Genomic DNA, 25855 nt, shown 5'->3' on the forward strand with positions numbered 1-25855 from the left:
CTTTCCAGCAAACACAACTCACTCCAGTGTTCTCAATGTGAACAACTTTTATTGGAACAGAAGAAATATCCCTTAATAGTACTTTTTTCTTTCTCTCATTCCCTTAATATTTATACTCTTACAGTAAAACAAGTTCCTCTTTAATAACAGGTATTGGCTGTGATGAACTGTTTGAACTTGACATCTGTGTCTGTGGAAATAGCTCGGCAGTTCCAGAGAAGAGCAATGAGGAAGTAATTTCATAACCCTGAACAGTGTCGGCTCTGCCTAACAGCTTATTGTTGTGGCTTGTTTCAGGAACAGTATTCAGTCAATCGATGGCTAAATAATGTACCAGAAATTGTCGTTTGGTTCACTTAAATATCACTGAAATCATAAAAACCATGTTCTTCACAGCATTCATACATTTAAGGAATGCATTTCCATGAGCTATGTTACTTTAAATTTGAAAAACAAATTACCTTAGTTGAATATCACATGTGAGACACATACAGATACATCAGCTGACAGCAGCTGTTTTGTTTAGGTGTGTGTTGCAAGCAAACATTCAAAACATGATTAAAATAGTGCATTCAGGTTCTTACATTTTTTTTGTTACATGTTTTTATGTACAAACTTTATGGATGTTTTACTTCCTACATTTACATGCAGCCATGTCGTCTAACAACTGTACACAACATTTTCACAAAACAGACATATTAAGTGCTCTCAAGATGCAAAGTGCAAAATGTGTTCGCTTTGGTGCAACAACAAAAATATTTACAACAGACTTTTAAAAAATGTCATGTTACATTAGACACCTCAAGGTCTATTTAGTGGCTGTTGTGGAGCTTTCCATCATGTCACATGATCTTCAGATGATGCCCAGTTGTCATAGAAATGTAGAATGTATGAAATTTTAGAATTTTCCTACATTTCCATGACAACTGGGCAAACTCCATCTACTGATGAAGGTCATGTGAAATGATCAAAAAGATACAGAAAAGCTACTAAATGGCCCCTGAGGTGAGACGGTGTTGTTGCTGTTTCCAAGTTCAAGAGTAAACTCTGAAACTCGCAACACGTTCAACATTTGAATGCTTATCATATCATGTCATCCTCCTCCTCTCTCTCTCAAATTTTAAATTTCTCAACCACGTTCATACAAAAAAGTATAAATGCATAAAAAACAGCACTACACACTTTGATAGCCACTGTCTGTGATTATTGGTCTTGACTGGACAGCAGAGATCAAAGAGATGAAAGGTTTTTGGAGCTCAGAGAGACACTGACCACCCTGGACATCATTGGTGACATCTGGAAACACCGAGCTTAAGAAGCTTTTCGAGATCTCTGTGGGTGATTTCTCTGGATATTTATCCAAATCTTCCTCTTCCTCACCACTTCTCTGCTCTGAAAACAAAATATCAGGCTGCTTCACAAGAGTTTCAAATGCCTGGTAGTCGTCATCCACTGGAGGAAAGCTTGCAGGCACACATTTGTAGCAGGGATTTTCGTCACATACAGTGACCCCATCGGGCTTCGTCGCACCAATGAGCACCTCGTCAAAGTTCTCGACTCTGGACGCGCGATCACAAGACATGGTTGTGTTGGTGCCGCTAGAGACGGAGGACAAACTGGAGTCTTCTGCATAGGAAAATCTCCCAGAATCGACATTGCACTGATACGACATGTCTGTTGGCATAAGAGATGAAACCACTGGTGGTAAAATGATATTTTGTTGTGCAGGAACAAGACAAGCTGGTGCTTGCTTGTCAAGACAGGTCATCATGTCACCCTCACTGGGATGGTATGTAGAGTCACAAAACATTTCAGCCTGCGTTTGATTCTCAGAATTGTCCATCACTGTCTGACATGCACAGCCGGGAATGAGGATGGAATAGGTTTTATTGTCAAATCCAGATGATCCAGAACTCAAGTCATCAGCTTTAACACCGCAAGTATGGTAGGGAGTGGAGAACAAACCACTGTCTTTGTTTGATTCTGCAAGTGGATTGGTGGTGACAGATGATATCGGGCTGATGTTAGCGAAGGCTTTACAGAGAGCATCCTGAACACCGGCTATAATGTCAGCAGGTTCTGTGTTAGCATAACTGAGCGAAGAGGAGCCGGTACTGATCCCACTGCTTGGCTGAGGGCTCCCACTGCTGTCCGTCAGCGACCCCTTCGACCTGAATACAGAGAAATGGGTTACTTAAAATGCAAATGCAATCATGTAGAAGCTAATCCTTGGGGAAATGTGTTGTGTTGTCGATGTACTCTTGTAGCCATGCTAACCATGGTTTGCTGTCATCTGGAACATAAGGCTCGACAGAGATAGAAGAGATGATGGATGGCATGGGCTTCAACACCTGCAACAAGGAGGACAGAAATGATCTGTTGTTATATGTTATTTCCCAAAAGATTTTCCATAAACTTTTTAACAGTGAGGTTTAAAGGACAGGTTCAAAATGTTTCAAGTGTGTCTTAAAACAACAGTCAGGGGCCCAAATGAAAAGTGAAAGGAGTTTTCCTTGCTGTAATAATTCCTCCTGTTCATACTGACTATTGAAAGATCCCTTTCAAATGTGCTTGCAATGTAAGTGATGGAGGCCAAAATCCACAGTGTGTAAAAATGCATTTAAAAGTTTATCTGAAGCTTGTATGAGGAGTCAGCAGTCTGAGTGAGTCATATTAAGTTCTTTGTGTTTCCTCAGACAGTGTTTCCCTGTTGAGCTGCGGAGGAAGTATAGTAACAAAAAGAGGAACTAAAAAGACTGTATCGTTGAAAGATGTCTGCTTGATTTGACTCATTTGGACGGAAGCTTCGTATTAGCTTCAGATAAACTTTTAAATACATTTTTGCACAGAAGGAGGCTTGTGGATTTTGTCCCCCATCACTTACGTTGTAAGTGCATTATGAAGGGATCTTCTAATGTCCAGCATGAGGAAATGATTACAACAAGAAAAACCTATTTCAATGTTCATTTGGGTATCTGACTATTGTTTTAAGATAGACTTGAAAAATCATGAACCCGTCCTTACATGTTTATTTGGAAGGGAGTTCAATAAAAAGTGTGCACTTTTATAGTAGCAAGTTTTTAAAATTTTGACTCACCTCTTGCTCGCTTGGATGCACAAGAAGAACTTTGATTTGACGATCAGAAACTGGGTCCCACCACTTAGCTTTAAGCCTAAAACCAAATGCACAAATAAATCGTCAAGATGACACACGACATGTAAACACAACACAGCAGCAGTTACAGCTTGTCTTTTTACAAAGAAACCAGACAAAGACAATCTATTTTTATGACTTACTTTACATAACAGCGATATATAGCACTGCTGATGATGACTGCAACAATACTGAGGCTTATGATGACAGCCAGTAGCAGGACTTTGTGGGAGGCAGCTGTGAAGTAACACGTATGAAATACATTTTTTTTTAAAAATCACTTCTTTTGTACAGTTAACATACAGTAGAGAGAGAAATTAGAGATAAGTGCACGGTGTTTAAATCTGGAGCCTGTTGACATGTTGTATCAACAGCTGTTGGCATTATAATGTCTTTAAAAAATGCCTGGAGATTAAACATTTCCTTTTAATTGAATAAACACGACTCATTACAGAAGTTCAGTAAATGAATAATGTGTAACCAGAGACACACTTCTCGGATGAATTATATGCAAATAAGGGTCAGATCTCTACATTTCAATGTCATGCTAAACAAGGAAAACTAGAATTACAAAGTTAACATCAGGGGACATTTTTAAAAACATCATTTGTCACAATGTGTGAACTGTGTGAATGCCCACGTCAGTGACTCAGGGACATGACAGTGTGAATTGACATTAATACCACAGCAGATAACAGAGGTAGTTACTGAGTAACAGTCTGGTGAAACTTCCTCATTCTGGAGTAAAAGCTGTCATGGTTCACCAAATAGCATCAAAACGACACATGTTTTGTTATTTTGGAGAAGATTTTAAAAATTGGCTACAACATGACAACAGAGTTTACAGGAGTAGAAAAATACAAAAAAAAAAACCGTTGAGATTTGGTAACATATATAATGATAAAGCCGAATGTGGATTATATATTTAATGTACTTCTGTACAAAAGCTGAAGGATGAAAATATGATTAAACTCTGTCTTTTATATGTTTGTGAAGAACAGCAGCTTGATGTACAGTATGTTGAGCACGACTACAGTCAAGGAATATAAATATACAGTGTACTGCTTGAAAAGTCACAAAAAGACTGTAAAGAAAACACTCACGAGTTCTGAATTCATGCTCTTCACTACTGTCACTGAACAGGCCACTTATCGTTGTGTAGCTTTTCACGCTGACCAGGTATGTTGTACTTGGCTCCAAGTGTTCACCAAGTATTTCATAGTAATTTGGTCTATTAACTATGGCTGTTGTGATATTTTCAGATACCTGGTGAAGAGAAACGAAATAAAATGAGAATTTTGAAAATGTAGTTTCTTTAACTTTTTTCTACAACCAACTCATTGTTAAATAATAATCACTGAGTGGTAAAGTAGAAGTCTACATTTTAAACTGGTAAACAGCAACCTGACAGTAGTTGGATGCAAATAAGTTTTAAAACCTTCAACACACACAGTACATCAATATAAATGCATCAATGCATCTAAATTCACATTACTACAGCACATGCATTTTAGCTGCATGGCCACTCATTGTTATTTGAAGTGTTTGAAAAGCAGACTGAAACACTAAAAGATCTGTAAAGTCACCGTTTTATGACACTTCTCCTACCTCTTTTGTGTCTCCCTTCTTATGGTAAGTCACTCGAGCACTCAAGCTGCTTCTGAGACTGTTACTGTTAGTGTTTGCCGTCCACTCAACTCTAAAATTCCCGTTGGATTCCTCCACTGAGATGATTGTTGGTGCTTTGGGCTTTACTGTAGAACAGAAACAGGAAAAGTTCATGCAGTCTGTTTCTGGCAGCTGCAGATTTATGGACTTAAACAGTAACTCAATGCAGAGAATGAAATTCCCTGCAAAGAAAATGTAACTTAAAGTACTCTTGCTTCTGTCATTTCCCTGTTTTGAGAGAAATATTACATTTTACAAATGTTTATATGAAGAATGGCTTTTGTGGGTTGGACAGTTTTAAAATAGTCAACTCACCACTAGCTGTGATGCTGATTAATTTGGACTCCACACTTTGGCCCCCTTTGAAAACTGTTGCTGTATGAGTCTCCCCTGGTATAAGTATCATTTTGACAGAGCAACAACACCGTCCAGTGTCACACTGCTTGATAATGCAGCGCCGCTCCCTGTTGAATACAACATCATATACAACATGCTGTGACTATAGGCTACGTCTCAGGCTGATTCAGTTGTTTGAAATACATTTCAAATCGATCGTGACACGGATCATTACTGTATCTGATCTGGGGAAAGGAAAAAGGAAAAAGGAGAAACCAGTAACTCACCCATATCCATCGTTGCTCCGCAGAATCAGATTGTATTCAGTGCAGTTTTGTGCGTCAAAGTGGCAAAACATCAAATCCTCGAGGTCGTTGGTACAACCAAGATTCAGGCCTGTTTCATTATCAAGCCCTGTACGAAACAGATATGATGCGACAAGACTGATCGTGAGAATGAGTTATTGTATAAAAAGACTATTTAAAACTGTGTACGTGTCCATGTTATACGTACCAGAGAGAGCTACAGCGGCAATGTTTCCTAAAAGAAACAGGATCAAAGACATCCTATCGCGAACTCGCCTGAAACCAAACAGAAAATCACTTATTTTCTTTTCTTTAATCCAGAAAATTCCATGATTTAAGTAACACAACTAGTTTCAACAACATGATCACCTGTTAAACTCCATGCTGAAACGATTCCTCGAAAACAGCACTCCAACTCAATTGTGACCCATTTGTTGAGGCGGTGCGTGCAGTTTGCTTCGTGAGTCTTCCTGATATGGAAAGCTGTTACTGGAAGCGTCATATTTTTTTCCTAGGATGGCGAAGTCATGACCCGCCCTTCTATAATTCTAAATCTACTCCTAATCTAACCAATCCAACCAACGAAGGCAACTAATAGTAACCAATCAGAGACAGACTAGGGCGGATCATGACTTCGCCACCCTAAAAAAATATTTAGTTTACTGGAAATGTTGCGCCACAAATTCAAGGGAAGTGCGTCCTACTCCTGTTTCATCAATCAACAGAGAGATGATTTTTACAGATTCTCTCAACGTCATTTCCATTGAGACGAACAGGCTGTGATAGACTAGTTCTTGTTATCTAAACAGCATTTGTTGTGTTTCTGTGCTGCTCCAGGGATTCATACTTTCATACATTAGTGGGACATGTTTGTCTCTGCTGGTTTACAACACAGACATTATCTGTACCGGAAGCTACCGGGTGTAGCTAATGAAACGTGTCTCCATGGATACAAATATTTGGGGTGGTTAGAAAATAAAGAGAGAAAGTTTGGTTTTAGGTTGGGTTCATCATGATTGCTATTGTCTATCTATTAGTTTTGATTGATTATCTATTTATTTATTTGTCTTTTTGATATATTATATGTATTTTAACAACCGTCACCTCTGTACTTATGTCAATATGTGTTGGTGTCTCACATGCCACATACTCAGGTGCATTATATGGGACGTGCTGTTAAAAAATAGAAATAGAAATAGAAAGCCTTTAATGTCATTGTATTGTAGATTCTGTACACCAAAATTACTGCTTAAAATTGCTACTCCTGGTTGGTGAATTAAATAAATATGTATAAAAAAAAGTGTATCAGTGAAAATAGGTGTAGGCCTAGTATACACCGGAGTAATATGAAATATTGCACATAAATAGATATGATTATTGCACAGTGAGAAGTCACGAGAATGATATTTAACCACGCCTAAATATTTGTTAGGTATTCATGGGCAGTAAATAGTAACATTTTCGTAACATTAAATATAAATTTATCTGAACATATATAATTGATAAATATATCAGTGAACAGAACTCTCCATGCACAGCCAGGTCGGTCACAGGAACATCTTAGGCGAAGATGAAAACGAACCACCGCACTCTGAAATGACTTTACTGTGACTTTACAACGACTTTTAACAACGCGTTTCGCCTGCAGCTCTTTCAGGTTCACTCTGTTCGCTCCTAATAAAGTCACAGTAAAGTCATTTCAGTGTGCGCTGATAAATATAGCAGTCATGTCATGATATCAAGTTAACAGCTGAGTTCATTTGTGTAATGTGTATTGTATGATTTATACTGGCTTTAAAACTTTAAATTATTTTTTAGCAATTTACACAAAACATAGATGATTCATTAATAATTTATGAATTCTATGCATTATATTTAAAAGTCCATGTTTAATATTCTGTGTATAATAAGTAGACTGACTACATGAAGTGACTGTGGCAGCAGTATCCATTTCAGACCATCAGGTGGAGGCAGAGTTACAGTAAAATGTGACAGATTAACTGCTCCACACGTTGTCATGTTGCCATTATTACTTTTGGAGTTTAAGTATTATATTTATTATCATTATATTGTTTGCAAACTTGTGTTCCTCCATTTAATAGTGTTCACAGTAACAAATGCAGAAGAGGTGCATTTCACAAAACAGCTCAGTGTTGCAAGAGCTCCTCTGCTTACATGCGGAAGATGTATGTGTCACGTACATATTTTGCACTTTGACTTTTAATATGCAGGCCTGTCTGATAAAGTCACTGTGCACTCTGTACACTGCTGAATTTAACTGCATGTTCAAGAAAAGACAATTGATATACTGGTGTGATCTCACTGTAAAATCTTTGTTTGTCACAGTAAACATTTTACATCTGATGTTTATTTCATATGTGAAAACATGTTTTTATGCTCTATTTCAGTTGCAAGTTTTCCCAAATATGTAAATTGACCAGCTGGTCAAATCCTCACACATCAAACACTCTCCTGGCCCTCAAATTACTTTAAACTTTTCTGTTAGTAATTTTCCTTTTGCTTACACTTTTGAATGATCTACCCTCCCCACCCGGATACCCAGTTTCAACATAAACTATGTCAAATTAAAGAGCAGTACTTTTTTAAAAATGCAGTCTTTCACAACTTGCTACCTCTGAGGCTGTGGGTTGTAAACATGTTGTGTTGGTGGGAAACAAAATCTGCATTGTTGGTGGAACAGTACTGAGGACAAAATCCAATAATGTTTTAACTTGTTACAGTTTTTCTCAAATTTCTTGAAATTATGCTCCATTTCTAAAACCTCTAAACATGCATAAATGCAACAAATGCATAACTGCAAACTTGACAAACTTCAAACTTCCATGTCAAAACCAAACTCTCCACTTGAAACCGTGTAATCTTACATCTAAACCAAACTTTGCCTTCAGACATCACGCAAACACCATCAAATACACAAACACTACAAAACAACCATAATACACTGGTGAGATCCCAATTATAGTGTGTAAGCAATCGAGAAAAATTGTAAAAACAAAATGTATGATAGTTTTTGGTTTAAGGGTTGACTCACTCAAATAAAAACTAAATTCACTTACTACTTGTGCCAGGCAGATAGTTTAGCTTTTATCTGCTGAGATGCCCTCAGCTGCCACAATCAAATGAACATCTTTTGTTTGACTTTTTTCCAGAATATCACAGTTTCATCATATTCACAGTAAAATCAGGAAGTCATTTTCATAACAACACCAACTTTGTAGCTTGTCTCAGACACACTGAGTCAATTCTGATTTCAGTTCCTCCAAAAAGCTTTTCCTTCATAATACACTTTCAATGGAAGTGATGGGGGACAAAATCCACAGCCCTCCCTCTGTACAAACATATTTAAAAGTTTACTTGAAGCTAACATGAGGCTTCAGCCATCCAAATAAGTCAAATTAAGTCAATATATTTCAAAATTACTGTCTTTTTAGTGCCAAATTACTTCTTTTTTGTTATGATCCTTCCACTGCAGCTGAACAGGAAAACACTGTTCATTGAGACATAAAGAGGGAATTCTTTTACTAAAAAGACTAACTGTGGCAGATATCCACTTAATTTCAATTGTAATTTAACATTATAAGCACATCTGGAGAGGATCTTCTATTGATCAGTAGGAACAGGAGGAATGATTACAGTGAACAAAATCTGTTTGGGAACCTCACTATTGTTTTAAGACAGACTTAAAAAACTGTGAACATATCCTTTTACAGTTTTTCACAATTGCTAAGATACATTTCTTGAAACCTTCCACCCTTTTCATAAACACTGTAAACACAAAACCCAATTTTCAAACTACGTTCACTAAACCTCTGACTCATCTTGCAAAAATCAAACAATCACCTCAAAACATTTTATCTGTGCTCAAAATCAACAATGTTTTCAGATCATACACACAGCCAGTCAACATAAAAATACTACTGAGCATTCATGACACACTACATCAAAAATGGAAAACACAGTGTTCAGAGCACGTAGCTCCAGAAAAAATGTCATTTTGCATTTTCCAAAAGAAATATTCACAACTCAGTAACACAGTTTAGATATTGAACACTGTAAGTACTGCAAAAATACAGTATTGGATGTCTGTGGATTCAGCACTTGCATACGGTAAAAATACAGTACTGCAAAAGGACAAAGACAAAATGTAAATGAAAAGCACATTATGGTACACTGCAAATGTCACTGCACAATAAAATTTTTAATTTATCATACTCTGGGGGCACCTATTGAGGGCACTTTATCATACTGTGGGGGAACGTTAGAGGGCACCTTATCATACTGTGGGGGAATGTTAGAGGGCACTTTATCATACTGTGGGGGCACCTATTGAGGGCACTTTATCATACTGTGGGGGCACCTATTGAGGGCACTTTATCATACTGTGGGGGAACGTTAGAGGGCACCTTATCATACTGTGGGGGCACCTATTGAGGGCACCTTATCATACTGTTGGGGCACCTTAGAGGGCACTTTATCATACTGTGGGGGCACCTTATCATACTGTGGGGGCACCTTAGAGGGCACTTTACCATACTGTGGGGGCACTTTAGAGGGCACTTCCTCATACTGTGGGGGCACCTTAGAGGGCACCTTATCATACTGTGGGGGAATGTTAGAGGGCACTTTATCATACTGTGGGGGCACCTATTGAGGGCACTTTATCATACTGTGGGGGCACCTTATCATACTGTGGGGGCACCTTAGAGGGCACTTTATCATACTGTGGGGGCACTTTAGAGGGCACTTCGTCATACTGTGGGGGCACCTATTGAGGGCACTTTATCATACTGTGGGGGAACGTTAGAGGGCACTTTATCTTACTGTGGGGGCACTTTAGAGGGCACCTTATCATACTGTGGGGGAATGTTAGAGGGCACTTTATCATACTGTGGGGGCACCTTAGAGGGCACTTTATCATACTGTGGGGGCACTTTACCATACTGTGGGGGCACTTTAGAGGGCACTTTATCATACTGTGGGGGCACTTTACCATACTGTGGGGGCACTTTAGAGGGCACTTTATCATACTGTGGGGGCACCTTAGAGGGCAATTTATTATACTGGGGGTACCTTAGAGGGCAGGAGTAATAAACAGGAGGCTCTCCCTGCTCATGATCCTGCTGCTCACACTCAAACAAGACATCCCAATGACCACCCAGAAATGTAAGAAAATGTTGGATGTTAAATGGCCCCAAGGTGGCAAGATGGTGGAGAACCCCACAATGACTTATGGCAGCACAAAGTGTCATCTTGCCACCACGCTGGTGAGGGACTTTGACAATGGCCCGTTGGCCAATGCTGTAGTGATGTATTGAAACATCTGTATGCACTAAATTTTCAGGGACTAAAAATAAAAAAAATTCCTGCTCTCTTCTCTGAATCTCCTGATGGTGGCCGCAAACAATCTGCTGAGATTGGGTCGTGCATTTCGACCTGCTTCCCTTATTGTCCTTCCATGAACAAGAACATGGTCTATCACAGCTGCTCGAATTTGATCTGGCTATCATACTGTGGGGGCACCTTAGAGGGCACCTTATCATACTGTGGGGGAATGTTAGAGGGCACTTTACCATACTGTGGGGGCACTTTAGAGGGCACTTTATCATACTGTGGGGGCACTTTAGAGGGCACTTTACCATACTGTGGGGGCACTTTAGAGGGCACTTTATCATACTGTGGGGGCACCTTAGAGGGCAATTTATTATACTGGGGGTACCTTAGAGGGCAGGAGTAATAAACAGGAGGCTCTCCCTGCTCATGATCCTGCTGCTCACACTCAAACAAGACATCCCAATGACCACCCAGAAATGTAAGAAAATGTTGGATGTTAAATGGCCCCAAGGTGGCAAGATGGTGGAGAACCCCACAATGACTTATGGCAGCACAAAGTGTCATCTTGCCACCACGCTGGTGAGGGACTTTGACAATGGCCTGTTGGCCAATGCTGTAGTGATGTATTGAAACATCTGTATGCAATTACTGTTCTCAGTCTTCCTCCTCCTCTTCCACCTAGTCACCTTCCACCTCTTACATGCACTCTTCCTCCTCTGCCTCTCAGATTATTTCCATCCATTGTTGGTATCAATTCTCAACTCACCCATGCCACCTGTGCACATGAACTGGCTTATATTGGTTTCATGACATGTGTTGTGGCCATTTGTTCAAAAGGCAAAAAAGGACAAATCAAGAGTTTCTTCAAAAATATCAAAAATTCAAGAAAAATCAAAAAAGGACCACAAATGCACCAGGTTAGTTAGGCTTACTCAGACAGTCAAAGAATTCATTTTCCAGGCCAAAAGCTGCGTTCAGAGGGTGTATTTTCAGCTTTCAACAGCAAACAAACATGTTAAAAAATCATGCTACCTCTCTGCTTTGTCCTGCTGGTAAAAAAAACATTTCCCCTTCCCAGTGCATTTCCTGCCTCTGACACCTGGCTACCTATATCACCTACTGTCTGATGCCCCTCGTGTTTACCCACAAAACAAAATAAATAAAAATAAACAACATAAACAAAAATAATAATAATCTAATCAACTAATGAAATAGCTCCTTCAACAAGACAGCAACAAGTGTGAACAATTTAGAATCATTGTGTGTGCTATGGCATTTGTGCTGTAATTTTGTTTAACTTCTTCTACCTGTGGTCACCATTATGCATCAGAAGTGTATCACTGTGCAAAATGTGTTTTAGTGAGTGAGAATGTGTTTAGAGTTTTGCAAAAAAGAGTAAATGGGATCTGCAAATTGTGTCTTACAGGTGAAAATTATTCAAGGTTTTGCCAAAAGAGTGATTGATTCAATAAATGGGTTCGGGCCACTGAACGGTTGGTTCAGAGAATGGACTTAAGTGTTTTAGCAGGTCAGGAAAACTGTAACTCATAGATCACTGAAATGATTTTGTTCTAATGCTACAGGCCTAATGATCTAATGTTAGAAGCCTGATATGTTTAAAGGATTATAATGTTTCATGACCTTGAATAAAAATAATGTGACAAAAAAGGTGAATTCAGTTTCTATCAAAGGACATTTTGATGATTTTCTATTTCATACAGAAACATTATGCACTTTTCACATCAAAGGTAGCCTTGAAAACCCCTGCTTTAAAGGATTTTTTATTTTATTTTATTTTAGCCATTTATACAAGATAATCATGTCAATGATTCATTAATCATTTAAGAATTCATTTTCAGATCAACAGATGGAAGCAGAGTTACAGTAAAATGTGACAGATTAACTGCTCCACATGTTGTCATGTGAAGCAGTTAATTTAAAAAAAAGGAAGAAAATTAAATATAATAAATAATAATAAAAAAAAAACATGATGTACTTTTCACATCAAAAGTAGCCAAGAAGTCAAAACATTGCACACAGTTATAAAATTAACCGTTCATAAGGTGCAAAGCAGATTACTGAGAGTAGAAAAATGTATAAAACAGCCTTGAAAACAGTCATGTTACAGATTTGCGTGTTAAAGCAGAAATCTCTTATCAAAAAGATACAGAAAAGCTACTAAATGGCCCCTGAGGTGAAACGGTGTTGTTGCTGTTTCCAAGTTCAAGAGTAAACTCTGAAACTCGCAACACGTTCAACATTTGAATGCTTATCATATCATGTCATCCTCCTCCTCTCTCTCTCAAATTTTAAATTTCTCAACCACGTTCATACAAAAAAGTATAAATGCATAAAAAACAGCACTACACACTTTGATAGCCTCTGTCTTTGATTATTGGTCTTGACTGGACAGCAGAGATCAAAGAGATGAAAGGTTTTTGGAGCTCAGAGAGACACTGACCATCCTGGACATCATTGGTGACATCTGGAAACACCGAGCTTAAGAAGCTTTTCGAGATCTCTGTGGGTGATTTCTCTGGATATTTATCCAAATCTTCCTCTTCCTCACCACTTCTCTGCTCTGAAAACAAAATATCAGGCTGCTTCACAAGAGTTTCAAATGCCTGGTAGTCGTCATCCACTGGAGGAAAGCCGTGTGAGCTTGCAGGCACACATTTGTAGCAGGGATTTTCGTCACATACAGTGACCCCATCGGGCTTCGTCGCACCAATGAGCACCTCGTCAAAGTTCTCGACTCTGGACGCGCGATCACAAGACATGGTTGTGTTGGTGCCTCTAGAGACGGAGGACAAACTGGAGTCTTCTGCATAGGAAAATCTCCCAGAATCATCAGAGAGACATTGACCATCCTGGACTGGTACTTGCTTGTCAGGACTGCACTGATACGACATGTCTGTTGGCATAAGAGATGAAACCACTGCTGGTAAAATTATATTTTGTTGTACAGGATCTGGACAAACTGGTGCTTGCTTGACAGGACAGGTCATCATGTCACCTTCACTGGGATGGTACACAGAGTCACAAAACATCTCAGAATTATTCATCATTATCTGACAGCTGGGAATGCGTATCAAATAGGTCATGTTGTCAAAGTCAGTGGATTGAGGAGAATTCTTTAAGTCATCAGCTGTGACACAAGGATTGTAGGTAGCGGAGAGCAAACCACTGTCTTTGTTTGATTCTGTGAGCAGAGGGGCAGTCACTGATGATCTTGGACCAATGTGGGCGAAAGCTTTACTGAGGGTATCTTGAACGCCGGCCTTGATGTCAGCAGGTTCTATAATGGCAGAAGAGAAGCCGGTACTCATCCCACTGCTGCTTTCTGTCAGTGATGCCATCAAGCTGAATAAAGAGAATCAAAAACATCATTTTAAATCACAACACCTTGAAGAAAAAATCCTTCTAGACATGTCTTGAGTTGATGATGCACCAGTGCAGCTGTACTAACCGTGGTTCACTGTTATTTACAACAGCAGTGTCAATGGAGACAGAAGAGAAGTTGGTTTGTAATGGCTTTAAAACCTGCAACAAGAAGGATCTAAAGAATTAAAATCTTCAGATCTTAAACATTTTAGTTAAATAGACCAATTTAAAAGTATTGCATTAAGAGTTTAAGTGGAGAATTTTATATCTAAGTAATCATTGTTGGGAAAAAAGACAACTTTGGTTTTAAATTGACATCTACAAGTTTCAAGGATTTGCTGAATGTTAATGTGGAAAGATGTTAAATAAACAGATAAACAATAATAGAAGCTGTGTGTTTTTCATGTTACAACATCTTTGCTTTTTCTTTGACCAACATCAAAAGGTGTCTTACCTTTTGTTCGCCTGGATGTATGTCTAAAAGTTCTGGATTTGGACATTTGGAAAGTGTATCCCGCCACTTTGCTTTTAATCTAAAACCAAATGCACAAATAAATCAACAAAACAGCAAACAGACAGGACATATACAAACATTACAGAGGAATTACAGCTTTATAATATTGTACTTACATGGAAACAAGGAACAGACAAAATTACTTACATTTCAAAACAGCCTAGTGCAACACTGGTGATGATGACTGCAGCAAAACTGAGGCAGATGATGACAGCCGAGAGCAGGGCGTGACGGGACGCAGCTGTGAAGTGACAAGATTGGTGTGCAGCTTCAAATCTTGAACCAGATTCTGGTTATTTTAACAGCACCCACAATGTCAGTTTATGTTACTTTCCAACCTCTGTAAGTATGTTGTAGCTGTAGACATTATCACTTCTGTCGAGGTCGAATCCATGATTGTGTATATAGTATATGTTGTAATACTATGCAGGATTTCCAGCATCTTATTCTACTAAAATTAAATTTAGTAGAATAAAATGAATTAAATTATACACTTCTTGTCATGTGTAACAGCGGTACTGAAAACATTTTTGTTTTGGAGATGCATCTAAAAGCCCCAAAATGTTTCATTTTTTTCTATCTTCAGTTCTGAGTATTAATGGACAAAGGCTGAAGGATAAATACAGTGTTAAAGTGTGTATTTTACATTTCTTTTACAACAGTATAAGAAAAAATGTACAGTCAAATGTTTGAAAAGTGACAAAAAGACTGTAAAGAAAACACTCACGAGTTCTGAATTCATAGGTTGTAAATTCTCTTTCCTGGCTGCTGTCACTGAACAGGCCACTTATGTTTGTGTAGCTTTTCACGCTGACCAGGTATGTTGTACTTGGCTCCAAGTCTTGACCTCGTATTTCATAGTGATTTAGTCCATCAACTACGGCTGTTGTGATATTTTTAGATACCTGGTGAAGAGAAACGAAATAAAATGAGAATTTTGAAAATGTAGTTTCTTTAACTTTTTTCCACAACCAAACCATTGTTAAATAATAATCACTGAGTGGCAAAGTAGAAGTCTACATTTTAAACTGGTAAACAGCAACCTGACAGTAGTTGGATGCAAATAAGTTTTAAAACCTTCAACACACACAGTACATCAATATAAATGCATCAATGCATCTAAATTCACATTACTACAGCACATGCATTTTAGCTGCATGGCCACTCATTTTTATTTGAAGTGTTTGAAAAGCAGACTGAAACACTAAAAGATCTGTAAAGTCACCGTTTTATGACACTTCTCCTACCTCTTTTGTGTCTCCTTTTTTATGGTAAGTCACTTGAGCACTCAATCTGCTTCTGAGACTGTTGTCGTCAGTGTTTGCTGTCCACTCAACTTTAAAATTCCCGTTGGATTCCTCCACTGAGATGATTGTTGGTGCTTTGGGCTTTACTGTAGAACAGAAACAGGAAAAGTTCATGCAGTCTGTTTCTGGCAGCTGCAGATTTATGGACTTAAACAGTAACTCAATGCAGAGAATGAAATTCCCTGCAAAGAAAATGTAACTTAAAGTACTCTTGCTTCTGTCATTTCCCTGTTTTGAGAGAAATATTACATTTTACAAATGTTTATATGAAGAATGGCTTTTGTGGGTTGGACAGTTTTAAAATAGTCAACTCACCACTATCTGTGATGCTGATGACTTTGGACTCCACACTTTGCCCCCCTTTGAAAACTGTTGCGTTATGAGTCTCCCCTGGTATAAGTATCATTATGACAGAGCAACAACACCGTCCAGTGTCACACTGCTTGATAATGCAGTGCTGCTCCCTGTTGAATACAACATCGTATACAACATGCTGTGACTATAGGCTACGTCTCAGGCTGATTCAGTTGTTTGAAATACATTTCAAATCGATAGTGACACGGATCATTACTGTATCCGATTGATCTGATTTGAACAAAGGAAAAAGGAGAAACCAGTGACTCACCCATATCCATCGTTGCTCCGCAGAGTCAGATTGTATTCAGCGCAGTTTTGTGCGTCAAAGTCGCAAGACATCAAATCCTTTAAGTCGTTGGTACAAACAAGATTCAGGCCTGTTTCAGTATCAAGATCTAAACGAAACAGATATGACGCGACAAGACTGATCGTGAGAATGAGTTATTGTATAAAAAGACTATTTAAAACTGTCTACGTGTCCATGTTATACGTACCAGAGAGAGCTACAGAGGCAATGTTTCCTAAAAGAAACAGGATCAAAGACATCCTATCGCGAACTCGCCTGAAACCAAACAGAAAATCACTTATTTTCTTTTCTTTAATCCAGAAAATTCCATGATTTAAGTAACACAACTAGTTTCAACAACATGATCACCTGTTAAACTTCATGCTGAAACGATGCTTTGAAAACAGCACTCCAACTCAAGTCTGATCATACTACAGGAGTCGTGCAGTTTGATGCGTCTTCCTTCTTTGGAAAGCTGTTAGCTGGAAATGTTGCGCCACAGATTCAAGGGAAGTGCGTCCTACTTCTGTTTCCTCAGAAAAAGATGTACTGTACACACTTCAGCCGACACTACATTTTAGTAAAACACTGTAAATGGAGCAACCCAAATAAAACTTTTAAAAAATAGTGAATTTGTGGATAAATGTGTATTTTTGATAGCTAAATAGTGCCTAAATGTGCGTGATTTGATTAAAGCAATAGTTCAGAGATACAGTAGTTTTGGGGAATTTTATTTATTTCACTTTCCCAGAGTCAGAAACTAATAAATGCCTTCAGACAGAACTTTTATATGTATTTGCTGTAGTCTGAAGTATGTCGAACAGCAATATCAATCTATCTTGGCTCAATTGGTGATTGTCTATGAGATTAAATATCAATCATGAATTGACCACCTGAAAACCTTGAAAACCCCTGCTTTAAAGGATTTTTTATTTTATTTTATTTTAGCCATTTATACAAGATAATCATGTCAATGATTCATTAATCATTTAAGAATTCATTTTCAGATCAACAGATGGAAGCAGAGTTACAGTAAAATGTGACAGATTAACTGCTCCACATGTTGTCATGTGAAGCAGTTAATTTAAAAAAAAGGAAGAAAATTAAATATAATAAATAATAATAAAAAAAAAACATGATGTACTTTTCACATCAAAAGTAGCCAAGAAGTCAAAACATTGTACACAGTTATAAAATTAACCCTTCATAAGGTGCAAAGCAGATTACTGAGAGTAGAAAAATGTATAAAACAGTCTTGAAAACAGTCATGTTACAGATTTGTGTATTAACGCAGAATTTCCCTAAAAATGACTCAATACTACACACTGTGATAGTCACTGTCTGTGATTATTGGTGTAGACGGGTTAGCAGAGATGAAAGAGAGAAAAGGTCTTTGGTCATCAGAGCGACATTGACCATCCTGGACTGGTACTTGCTTGTCAGGACTGCACTGATACGACATGTCTGTTGGCATAAGAGATGAAACCACTGCTGGTAAAATGATATTTTGTTGTACAGGATCTGGACAAACTGGTGCTTGCTTGTCAGGACAGGTCATCATGTCACCTTCACTGGGATGGTACACAGAGTCACAAAACATCTCAGAATTATTCATCATTATCTGACAGCTGGGAATGCGTATCAAATAGGTCATGTTGTCAAAGTCAGTGGATTGAGGAGAATTCTTTAAGTCATCAGCTGTGACACAAGGATTGTAGGTAGCGGAGAGCAAACCACTGTCTTCGTTTGATTCTGTGAGCAGAGGGGCTGTCACTGATGATCTTGGACCAATGTGGGCGAAGGCTTTACTGAGGGCATCCCGAACGCCGGCCTTGATGTCAGCAGGTTCTATAATGGCAGAAGAGAAGCCGGTACTCATCTCACTGCTGCTTTCTGTCAGTGATGCCATCAAGCTGAATAAAGAGAATCAAAAACATCATTTTAAATCACAACACCTTGAAGAAAAAATCCTTCTAGACATGTCTTGAGTTGATGATGCACCAGTGCAGCTGTACTAACCGTGGTTCACTGTTATTTACAACAGCAGTGTCAATGGAGACAGAAGAGAAGTTGGTTTGTAATTGCTTTAAAACCTGCAACAAGAAGGATCTAAAGAATTAAAATCTTCAGATCTTAAACATTTTAGTTAAATAGACCAATTTAAAAGTATTGCATTAAGAGTTTAAGTGGAGAATTTTATATCTAAGTAATCATTGTTGGGAAAAAAGACAACTTTGGTTTTGAATTGACATCTACAAGTTTCAAGGATTTGCTGAATGTTAATGTGGAAAGATGTTAAATAAACAGATAAACAATAATAGAAGCTGTGTGTTTTTCATGTTACAACATCTTTGCTTTTTCTTTGACCAACATCAAAAGGTGTCTTACCTTTTGTTCGCCTGGATGTATGTCTAAAAGTTCTGGATTTGGACATTTGGAAAGTGTATCCCGCCACTTTGCTTTTAATCTAAAACCAAATGCACAAATAAATCAACAAAACGGCAAACAGACAGGACATATACACAAATTACAGAGGAATTACAGCTTTATAATATTGTACTTACATGGAAACACGGAACAGACAAAATTACTTACATTTCAAAACAGCCTAGTGCAACACTGGTGATGATGACTGCAGCAATACTGAGGCAGATGATGACAGCCGAGAGCAGGGCGTGACGGTACGCAGCTGTGAAGTGACAAGATTGGTGTGCAGCTTCAAATCTTGAACCAGATTTGGGTTATTTTAACAGCACCCACAATATCAGTTTATGTTACTTTCCAACCTCTGTAAGTATGTTGCAGCTGTAGACATTATCACTTCTGTCATGGTCGAATCCATGATTGTGTATATAGTATATGTTGTAATACTATGCAGGATTTCCAGCATCTTATTCTACAAAAAATTAAATTTAGTAGGATAAATGGATTAAATTATACACTTCTTGTCATGTGTAACAGCGGTACTGAAAACAGATTTCTGTTTTGGAGATGCATCTAAAAGCCCCAAAATGTTTCATTTTTTTCTATCTTCAGTTCTGAGTATTAATGGACAAAGGCTGAAGGATAAATACAGTGTTAAAGTGTGTATTTTACATTTCTTTTACAACAGTATAAGAAAAAATGTACAGTCAAATGTTTGAAAAGTGACAAAAAGACTGTAAAGAAAACACTCACGAGTTCTGAATTCATAGGTTGTAAATTCTCTTTCCTGGCTACTGTCACTGAACAGGCCACTTATGCTTGTGTAGCTTTTCATGCTGACCAGGTATGTTGTACTTGGCTCCAAGTGTTTACCAAGTATTTCATAGTGATTTGGTCCATCAACTACGGCTGTTGTGATATTTTCAGATACCTGGTGAAGAGAAATGAAATAAAATGAGAATTTTGAAAATGTAGTTTCTTTAACTTTTTTCCACAACCAAACCATTGTTAAATAATAATCACTGAGTGGCAAAATAGAAGTCTACATTTAAACTGGTAAACAGCAACCTGACAGTAGTTGGATGCAAATAAGTTTTAAAACCTTCAACACACACAGTCCATCAATATAAATGCATCAATGCATCTAAATTCACATTACTACAGCACATGCATTTTAGCTGCATGGCCACTCATTGTTATTTGAAGTGTTTGAAAAGCAGACTGAAACACTAAAAGATCTGTAAAGTCACCGTTTTATGACACTTCTCCTACCTCTTTTGTGTCTCCTTTTTTATGGTAAGTCACTTGAGCAGTCAATCTGTTTATGAGACTGTTTTTGTCAGTGTTTGCCGTCCACTTAACTCTAAAATTCCCGTTGGATCGCTTCACTGAGATGATTGTTGGTGCTTTGGGCTTTACTGTAGAACAGAAACAGGAAAAGTTCATGCAGTCTGTTTCTGGCAGCTGCAGATTTATGGACTTAAACAGTAACTCAATGCAGAGAATGAAATTCCCTGCAGGGAAAATGTAACTTAAAGTACTCTTGCTTCTGTCATTTCCCTGTTTTGAGAGAAATATTACATTTTACAAATGTTTATATGAAGAATGGCTTTTGTGGGTTGGACAGATTTAAAATAGTCAACTCACCACTAGCTGTGATGCTGATGACTTTGGACTCCACACTTTGGCCCCCTTTGAAAACTGTTGCTGTATGAGTCTCCACTAGTACAAGCATCATTTTGACAGAGCAACAACATCGTCCAGTGTCACACTGCTTGATAATGCAGCGCTGCTCCCTGTTGAATACAACATCGTATACAACATGTTGTGACTATAGGCTACGTCTCAGGCTGATTCAGTTGTTTGAAATACATTTCAAATCGATAGTGACACGGATCATTACTGTATCTGATCTGTTGAAAGGAAAAAGGAAAAAGGAGAAACCAGTAACTCACCCTTGTCCATTGAGAGTCAGATTGTATTCAGTGCAGTTTTGTGCGTCAAAGTCACAAGACATCAAATCCTCTAAGTCGTTGGTACAAACAAGATTCAGGCCTGTTTCAGTATCAAGATCTAAACGAAACAGATATGATGCGACAAGATTGATCGTGAGAATGAGTAATTGTATAAAAAGACTATTTAAAACTGTCTACGTGTCCATGTTATACGTACCAGAGAGAGCTACAGAGGCAATGTTTCCTAAAAGAAACAGGATCAAAGACATCCTATCGCGAACTCGCCTGAAACCAAACAGAAAATCACTTATTCTCTTTTCTTTAATCCAGAAAATTCCATGATTTAAGTAACACAACTAGTTTCAACAACATGATCACCTGTTAAACTTCATGCTGAAACGATGCTTTGAAAACAGCACTCCAACTCAAGTCTGGTCATACTGTAGGAGTCGTGCAGTTTGATGCGTCTTCCTTCTTTGGAAAGCTGTTAGCTGGAAATGTTGCGCCACAGATTCAAGGGAAGTGCGTCCTACTTCTGTTTCCTCAGAAAAAGATGTACTGTACACACTTCAGCCGACACTACATTTTAGTAAAACACTGTAAATGGAGCAACCCAAATAAAACTTTTAAAAAATAGTGAATTTGTGGATAAATGTGTATTTTTGATAGCTAAATAGTGCCTAAATGTGCGTGATTTGATTAAAGCAATAGTTCAGAGACACATTAGTTTTGGGGAATTTTATTTATTTCACTTTCCCAGAGTCAGAAACTAATAAATGCCTTCAGACAGAACTTTTATATGTATTGGCTGTAGTCTGAAGTATGTCGAACAGCAATATATATCTATCTTGGCTCAATTGGTGATTGTCTATGAGATTAAATATCAATCATGAATTGACCCCCTGAAAACCTTGAAAACCCCTGCTTTAAAGGATTTTTTATTTTACTTTATTTTAGCCATTTATACAAGATAATCATGTCAATGATTCTTTAATCATTTAAGAATTCATTTTCAGATCAACAGATGGAAGCAGAGTTACAGTAAAATGTGACAGATTAACTGCTCCACATGTTGTCATGTGAAGCAGTTAATTTAAAAAAAAAAGGAAGAAAATTAAATATAATAAATAATAATAAAAAAAAACATGATGTACTTTTCACATCAAAAGTAGCCAAGAAGTCAAAACATTGCACACAGTTATAAAATTAACCCTTCATAAGGTGCAAAGCAGATTACTGAGAGTAGAAAAATGTATAAAACAGTCTTGAAAACAGTCATGTTACAGATTTGTGTATTAAAGCAGAATTTCCCTAAAAATGACTCAATACTACACACTGTGATAGTCACTGTCTGTGATTATTGGTATAGACAGGTTAGCAGAGATGAAAGAGAGAAAAGGTCTTTGGTCATCAGAGAGACATTGACCATCCTGGACTGGTACTTGCTTGTCAGGACTGCACTGATACGACATGTCTGTTGGCATAAGAGATGAAACCACTGCTGGTAAAATGATATTTTGTTGTACAGGATCTGGACAAACTGGTGTTTGCTTGACAGGACAGGTCATCATGTCACCTTCACTGGGATGGTACACAGAGTCACAAAACATCTCAGAATTATTCATCATTATCTGACAGCTGGGAATGCGTATCGAATAGGTCATGTTGTCAAAGTCAGTGGATTGAGGAGAATTCTTTAAGTCATCAGCTGTGACACAAGGATTGTAGGTAGCGGAGAGCAAACCACTGTCTTCGTTTGATTCTGTGAGCAGAGGGGCAGTCACTGATGATCTTGGACCAATGTGGGCGAAAGCTTTACTGAGGGCATCTTGAACGCCGGCCTTGATGTCAGCAGGTTCTATAATGGCAGAAGAGAAGCCGGTACTCATCCCACTGCCGAAAACATTACAAAACAGAGGAATTACAGCTTTATAATATTGTACTTACATGGAAACAAGGAACAGACAAAATTACTTACATTTCAAAACAGCCCAGTGTAACATTGGCGATGATGACTGCAGCAATACTGAGGCAGATGATGACAGCCAAGAGCAGGGCGCGACGGGACGCAGTTGTGAAGTGACAAGATTGGTGTGCAGCTTCAAATCTTGAACCAGATTTGGGTTATTTTAACAGCACCCACAATATCAGTTTATGTTACTTTCCAACCTCTGTAAGTATGTTGCAGCTGTAGACATTATCACTTCTGTCAAGGTCGAATCCATGATTGTGTAATTAGTATATGTTGTAATACTATGCAGGATGTCCAGCATCTTATCCTAGTAAAATTAAATTTAGTAGAATAAGATGGATTAAATTATACACTTCTTGTCATGTGTAACAGCAGTACTGAAAACAGATTTTTGTTTTGGAGATGTATCTAAAAGCCCCAAATTGTTTCATTTTTTTCTATCTTCAGTTCTGAGTATTAATGGACAAAGGCTGAAGGATAAATACAGTGTTAAAGTGTGTATTTTACATTTCTTTTACAACAGTATAAGAAAAAAAAAGTACAGTACAGTCTGTAGCGACTACTGGAAACAAAGTAAAAAGTCACTGAGAGGCAGAGGTAGGGCCTTGTTTGCTGATTGTCTAAGACACTACCAAAAAGATTCACTGAGATCAAAAAATATGTTTAATAGCTTTTATTAATGGAAAAGATCAACTTATTATAACGTGCACAAAATATACTGAAAATAATCACAGCGATCAGATGCAAAACAGCGGTCAACAAAAAATACGGCAACCCACTCACCCTCTCTCTCTTTCTTACCAGCTGCCATGCAGGTGAACAGGTGCTTATATTAACTATAGGAATATCACCGCCCATATCCAAGTGACCTGATTATCAATCACCGTGATCGTACAATAATAAAACCAAAATAACCCAAAATATAAACCATCACAAAATGACTAATTTGCAATTCATTCTAATTTCACAATTAATCCATTCATGGCTCCTACACAGTCAAATGCTTGAAAAGTCACAAAAAGACTGTAAAGAAAACACTAACGAGTTCTGAATTCATGCTCTTCACTACTGTCACTGAACAGTCCACTTATGCTTGTGTAGCTTTTCATGCTGACCAGGTATGTTGTACTTGGCTCCAAGTGTTTACCAAGTATTTCAAAGTAATTTGGTCCATCAATTATGGCTGCTACCTGGTAAAGAGAAATGAAATAAAATGAGAATTTTGAAAATGTAGTTTCTTTAACTTTTTTCTACAACCAACTCATTGTTAAATAATAATCACTGAGTGGCAAAGTAGAAGTCTACATTTTAAACTGGTAAACAGCAACCTGACAGTAGTTGGATGCAAATGAGTTTTAAAACCTTCAACACACACAGTCCATCAATATAAATGCATCAATGCATCTAAATTCACATTACTACAGCACATGCATTTTAGCTGCATGGCCACTCATTTTTATTTGAAGTGTTTGAAAAGCAGACTGAAACACTAAAAGATCTGTAAAGTCACCGTTTTATGACACTTCTCCTACCTCTTTTGTGTCTCCCTTCTTATGGTAAGTCACTTGAGCACTCAATCTGCTTCTGAGACTGTTACTGTTAGTGTTTGCCGTCCACTCAACTCTAAAATTCCCGTTGGATTCCTCCACTGAGATGATTGTTGGTGCTTTGGGCTTTACTGTAGAACAGAAACAGGAAAAGTTCATGCAGTCTGTCTCTGGCAGCTGCAGATTTATGGACTTAAACAGTAACTCAATGCAGAGAATGAAATTCCCTGCAGGGAAAATGTAACTTAAAGTACTCTTGCTTCTGTCATTTCCCTGTTTTGAGAGAAATATTACATTTTACAAATGTTTATATGAAGAATGGCTTTTGTGGGTTGGACAGTTTTAAAATAGTCAACTCACCACTATCTGTGATGCTGATGACTTTGGACTCCACACTTTGGCCCCCTTTGAAAACTGTTGCGTTATGAGTCTCCCCTGATGTAAGTATCATTTCGACAGAGCAACAACACCGTCCAGTGTCACACTGCTTGATAATGCAGTGCTGCTCCCTGTTGAATACAACATCGTATACAACATGCTGTGACTATAGGCTACGTCTCAGGCTGATTCAGTTGTTTGAAATACATTTCAAATCGATCGTGACATGAATCATTACTGTATCTGATCTGGGGAAAGGAAAAAGGAAAAAGGAGAAACCAGTAACTCACCCATATCCATTGTTGCTCCGCAGAGTCAGATTGTATTCAGTGCAGTTTTGTGCGTCAAAGTCACAAGACATCAAATCCTCTAAGTCGTTGGTACAATCAAGATTCAGGCCTGTTTCATTATCAAGCCCTGTACGAAACAGATTTGACGCGACAAGACTGATCGTGAGAATGAGTTGTTGTATAAAAAGACTATTTAAAACTGTCTACGTGTCCATGTTATACGTACCAGAGAGAGCTACAGAGGCAATGTTTCCTAAAAGAAACAGGATCAAAGACATCCTATCGCGAACTCGCCTGAAACCAAACAGAAAATCACTTATTTTCTTTTCTTTAATCCAGAAAATTCCATGATTTAAGTAACACAACTAGTTTCAACAACATGATCACCTGTTAAACTTCATGCTGAAACGATGCTTTGAAAACAGCACTCCAACTCAAGTCTGATCATACTACAGGAGTCGTGCAGTTTGATGCGTCTTTTTTCTTTGGAAAGCTGTTAGCTGGAAATGTTGCGCCACAGATTCAAGGGAAGTGCGTCCTACTTCTGTTTCCTCAGAAAAAGATGTACTGTACACACTTCAGCCGACACTACATTTTAGTAAAACACTGTAAATGGAGCAACCCAA

General features: G+C 38.0%; 2 protein-coding genes across 7 annotated transcripts; both read right to left on the reverse strand.

The window, feature by feature from the left end:
- Positions 1–29: 29 nt before the first annotated feature.
- Positions 30–17234, reverse strand: LOC137185270 (uncharacterized). Of its 2 annotated transcripts, none has more exons than XM_067593626.1 (10): positions 17033–17234; positions 5672–5739; positions 5446–5572; positions 5138–5286; positions 4763–4908; positions 4258–4420; positions 3298–3391; positions 3098–3173; positions 2278–2351; positions 30–2171 (listed from the first exon to the last, which is right to left on the reverse strand). In XM_067593626.1, the coding sequence occupies exons 1-10, from the start codon at positions 17044–17046 to the stop codon at positions 1175–1177; spliced, it is 1908 nt and encodes a 635-aa protein (XP_067449727.1). In that variant the 5' UTR covers positions 17047–17234; the 3' UTR covers positions 30–1174. The 2 variants fall into 2 exon arrangements, with proteins under 2 accessions (XP_067449727.1, XP_067449721.1); XM_067593620.1 differs by lacking the exon at positions 17033–17234 and adding an exon at positions 5833–5991.
- LOC137185236 (uncharacterized) lies at positions 12565–25817 on the reverse strand. Of its 5 annotated transcripts, none has more exons than XM_067593595.1 (10): positions 25617–25817; positions 25456–25523; positions 25230–25356; positions 20735–20883; positions 15961–16106; positions 15441–15618; positions 14861–14954; positions 14654–14732; positions 14285–14358; positions 12565–14178 (listed from the first exon to the last, which is right to left on the reverse strand). In XM_067593595.1, the coding sequence occupies exons 1-10, from the start codon at positions 25628–25630 to the stop codon at positions 13179–13181; spliced, it is 1929 nt and encodes a 642-aa protein (XP_067449696.1). In that variant the 5' UTR covers positions 25631–25817; the 3' UTR covers positions 12565–13178. The 5 variants fall into 5 exon arrangements, with proteins under 5 accessions (XP_067449696.1, XP_067449689.1, XP_067449706.1 ...); XM_067593588.1 differs by lacking the exons at positions 15961–16106; positions 20735–20883 and adding exons at positions 24547–24692; positions 24922–25070; XM_067593605.1 differs by lacking the exons at positions 12565–14178; positions 14285–14358; positions 14654–14732; ... (1 more) ...; positions 15441–15618; positions 15961–16106 and adding exons at positions 17562–18576; positions 18683–18756; positions 19052–19130; ... (1 more) ...; positions 19841–20018; positions 20360–20505.
- Positions 25818–25855: the final 38 nt, after the last annotated feature.

This window comes from Thunnus thynnus, chromosome 1, assembly GCF_963924715.1.
Source record: "Thunnus thynnus chromosome 1, fThuThy2.1, whole genome shotgun sequence".
Taxonomy (NCBI): domain Eukaryota; kingdom Metazoa; phylum Chordata; class Actinopteri; order Scombriformes; family Scombridae; genus Thunnus; species Thunnus thynnus.